The sequence below is a fragment of the Acinonyx jubatus genome, chromosome A3 (genome assembly GCF_027475565.1).
Source record: "Acinonyx jubatus isolate Ajub_Pintada_27869175 chromosome A3, VMU_Ajub_asm_v1.0, whole genome shotgun sequence".
NCBI classification, from domain to species: domain Eukaryota; kingdom Metazoa; phylum Chordata; class Mammalia; order Carnivora; family Felidae; genus Acinonyx; species Acinonyx jubatus.
Genome location: NC_069388.1, coordinates 1122067 through 1126154, shown reverse-complemented (window position 1 = coordinate 1126154; position 4088 = coordinate 1122067). Strand labels below are relative to the sequence as shown.

Below are 4088 nucleotides of genomic sequence, written 5' to 3'. Positions count from 1 at the left end.
GGTGCTGCACGTACCTGGGCTCCCGCAGCAACCTCGCAAGCGCCCGCAGTCCAGCGGCTCCACAGCTCTCTGGCCCGAGGACCCATCATCCCAGGATCAGGGTGGAGATGCTCTGGGGCTGCTGGGCCCTCCGTTGGTCTGTCTCTCCTTGAGGGGCTGGGCTGGCCAGGGAGGAGGGAGGAGGGAGCAAGGGGGTGGGGGCGGGGGCGGCAGGGAAGGGGCTGTGGCCTCATTTCCATGCAGCGGCCCCTGGCCCCTGAGCGGCCCGCCCCATTGTGTGCCTGGCCTGGCTCACTGTCACAGCCTTTGTGGCGGCCTCTCCCCCCCAGGGGAACTTGAAGATGGTGGGGGTCCCGGCCCCCCACCAGCTTCAAAGGGCAGGTTCCTCCTTCCCACATCAGGCCCCATCCAGACCCAAGCAGAGGGACCAGTGGCTGGCTCCAGGCAGGGACCTGAGCCTGGTCGTGGGGGTGGGTTTTGCTGTGTTGTCCCCCCTCCTAGTCTTACAGGGTGAGGAGCCAGGCAAGCATGCTTTGAGCACGTGGGGGTGGAAAAGGCCCCGAAGGAGCAGCCTGCAGAGGGTCCAGGCTGAGTTGGGTGGGCCCCTCTCACCCCTCCCCTCCCTCCCCTCCCTCCCCCTCCCTCAGGACACCTGCTCTGCCTCTGGGAGCCTTGGTCCTGGTGTGGGAGGGCTGGGGAGGGACAGGACCGGGGTGCTCCCCTCAGAGGAAACGTGTGGGGTTCCTGGTGCCTGGTGGAGGGGATCCTGGCCTCGCTGCAAGGGCAGGTCTGTGGGTGGGGGCCTCCCAAGCCAGCACTGGAAGCTGTGGACCATTTTGTGGCTACAGGGGACCCAGAGCAGGGATGGGGCTTGTAGTCCCTTGCAAACTGTCCCCTCCTCCCTGAGGCTGAAAGCCTCAGCCTCCCCTCACCAGGCTTCATCTACACTGCCAGCGCCACTGGCCTACTGCCTCTCCCTACCGCTGTGGGTGGCCAGACCCCTGTCCCCCTCCTCCCCAACCTGGGAATGGGGGCGAAGGTCAAGCAGCCCGGAGCCAGCTGTTCCCAGATGTGGCCACAGCCCCACCCCTTTCTGGAGGAGTGACAAGCCTTGCGCCCAGGAGGGGCGGGGGCGGGTGACGAGACAGCAGGAGCCGCGAGGGCGGGGGGTTCGTCACCGGTTTCTGTGGGTTTGTTTAATCCCACGCCATTCGCAGGCTTTCGCGGAAGGCTGCAGAGAGAGAAGGGGGAGGGGGTCTCGGCCCACGTCCCGCCCCCAAGAAGACACCTGACCTGTCTCCAAGTTGCCGGCCGGCCCATGGTGAGAGGGGCCTTTGTGCGCATGGAGGAGGCTGCCTGGAACCCGGAGCCCTGAGCCACCCGGCTGCACCGCCCCGCACCCTTCACTCCGAGGTGGGGAGCTCGCAAATAAATCCACAAACACAAAATCTCGTGTGCCGGAGAGAGACTGCGGCGTGGGCATCGGCAGAGAGCAGGTGCAGGGAGCAGCGAGGCCGCCGCATGCGGAGGCTGGGCCCGCGCCGGGGCCTGGCAGCAGTAAGTTGACTCTTATGAAACCTTGGGAGGCTCCAGGCCCATCAGGAAGGTCCCTACCGGATGGGCGGAGGCTGGGGACCGTCTCCCTTTTCCAGCCTACACCCACGGGTCAGCTCCACCCCCACACCCAGGGCCATCCTTCCTCCCGGAAGGCCAGGGTGATGGGCCGCTGGTTACTGGGAATGGAAACGCACAGCCTCGGTGCTCAGGACTCGAAATGTCAAAATAGCAAGAGGAAATAAAATGCCTTCAGGCTGCGCAAAGCTTGTCTGATCCAAGGGAAGGAGCGCGACACCCCCACATCTGCCCTGCCTGCGGAGAGATCTGCTGACGGTGAGGGAGGCAGGGCTCCACCAGGGAAGGGAGTGAGTCTGCGAGGGGTGCTGACCCTTCCGGGCCCAGGTGGAGCCAGCCCGGTAGGAGAGAGATCTGAAGAAAGATCTGGGGTCTGTAAACCTGAGCCCCCCCCCCCCGCCCGGCACCTTAGAATGCAAACAAGCTTCTGGGAGCTGGAAACCAGAGCCGGCCTGGGCCTTTCCAGGAAGCCAAGGGTGGCGGGTAGGCGTCTGCCATCGCACCCCGACTGGACCCGGACCCTTCGTGGGAGAGGACGGGGTGGAAAGTCCAGAGGCAAGGCGGGAGAGCGAACTGGGGTTCAGAGTCGGGTTTCAACACCATGGACAGCGGACCCCCTGCAGTTGCAAGTCTCCCCACGTTGGGGTGAGGAGGGGTATCCTCCACCTGGTGGACAGAGGCTGACAGAGGCCGAGAGCAACAGTCTCTGACAGAGATGAGTGCCAGCTGCCCAGTGTCCCCTGCCCTCCACCCCACCAGAGAGAGTGTCCAGCTTGTGTCCCGCGATGGCTGCCAGCCCCACGGGCTTTGGGTGCCTTCCTGAACGTCGGGCGGGGGGTAGGTGAGTATGTTGGGGGGGAGGGGGGGACGTTGCATGTCTCAGGCGAGAGAGCGGGGCCATCTTGACACCGCAGAGGACGAGGAACCGCGGCTCCAAGGGTGAGGCTGAAGCGGCACCGAAGGGTGAGGGGAGCTCCAGTGGGCTGAGGAGGGGGTGGGGGCTGGGGGTCCCAACCCCCTTCCCCGTGGGCTCTCCGTACTCTCCGTAGCTCCCTTAGTGCTGGAGATGGCCCGAAAGGAAGGAAGCAGGGCAGTGCACCCAAGGTGGGAGGGTCGGTGGGCTCCGCTCTGAGGGCAGATGGCACAGGGGCTGGGTTGGCCTGAGGGAAGGGGAGGGGGGCAGAGGCCTGCTGGCCCGGCCTGGGCCTGCGGCTCCCTCTCCATCTGCTTGGGAACAAAGGCCCATGGGGGAGGCCTGAGGTGGTGTCGCTTAGGAAAGCCTGGATCCTTGGCCCTAGAGGAACAGATCAGGGACATTCCTCAGAAGGGCTCCAAGCAGAGGGCACCGGCTCAGCAGTGAGGCCAGGAGGTGTTGCCTGGGGGCAAAATCTCCCCATCCCGCTCAGGGCACTGTGAGAAGGGGGAGCAGTCTTTGATGGGGGGGGTCGCTATCTCCCTCCTCTACATAAACGCCCGCAGAAGCCCCTGCACCCTGTGATCTCTCTGCAAACCCCTTCCCTTCCCGTGTAGGCTGGAGGGGGCCGTGCCAAATGACGGTTTGCGAGCGGGGGGTGGGGGGGGTGGGGGGGGAGTGTGTCACGGGGGCCAGTAGAGGAGGCTCCAACCTACAGCGAAAGCCTGAGGGCAGAGGTGTGTCTTCGGTGCGGCCAGGGTGTGGGCCGGGAAGGCCTGGCTCTCGCGGGTGCCGGTGCGCGCCCAGAGGCGCTGCGGCTGGTGGGCTGTGGGAGGAGCGTTGGAGTGCGGGCGGGGGGGGGGGGGGGGGGAGGCGTTTCCGTGGGCAGACGTGTGGCCGCAGGGTGCCGGGCACGGTCGAGGGCGCTCGAGGGCGGCGTCCGTGTGAGCGGAGGAGCGCGCGGGGCGGGACGCGGGGAGTGTGCGCGGGAGGCGCCGGGCGCGCAGTGCGTGTGTGCGCGTGTGCGCGGCGCGCGTGCCCCGCAGTTCTCAAGGACACCTCGGGGAGGCGGCGGCGGAGCCGGTGTCTGGGTGACGTCACCGCGCGCCCCAGTATAATCGCCCGGTGCCCGAGCCGAGCGCGGATACGCGCGGAGGCTCCTGCGGCGGCGGGCGCGGGGACAGTCGCGCCGGGCCGGCCTGGGCGCCCCCAGCGCTGACCCCGCGGACGCTCGGCGCCCAGCGGGCCCGCGGCGCTCGTGGACTTGCCCGGCTCTCTTCGCGGCGGTCCACACGCCCTCCTGCGCCCGGGGCAGCGGCGTGCGGGGCCGGCGGGCGCCAAGAAGGAGGCGGGAACGGGCGGCGCTGCGAGCGGAGGCGGCGGCGGCCGAGGAGCAGCAGGCGGCGGCGGCAGCTCCCGCCCGGGACGGGTAACTGTGCTGGGGGCCGGCCGGGGCGAGCCTGGCGAGCGGCCTCTCCGGGTCCCCTGCCCCGGCGCGCGGGGACGACGCGTCCGCTGGGTTGAAAAAGACACTGGTGTTCAT

At 68.0% G+C, this 4088-nt stretch overlaps 1 protein-coding gene across 1 annotated transcript; it reads right to left on the bottom strand.

Annotated features, from left to right (window-relative positions):
- Positions 1 to 625: 625 nt before the first annotated feature.
- Positions 626 to 4088, bottom strand: LOC113595763 (proline-rich protein 36-like). Its single transcript, XM_053201334.1, has 3 exons — positions 3647 to 4088; positions 3258 to 3593; positions 626 to 2926 (listed from the first exon to the last, which is right to left on the bottom strand). Exons 1-3 carry the CDS (start codon positions 4086 to 4088, stop codon positions 2226 to 2228), a joined length of 1479 nt encoding a protein of 492 aa, XP_053057309.1. The 3' UTR covers positions 626 to 2225.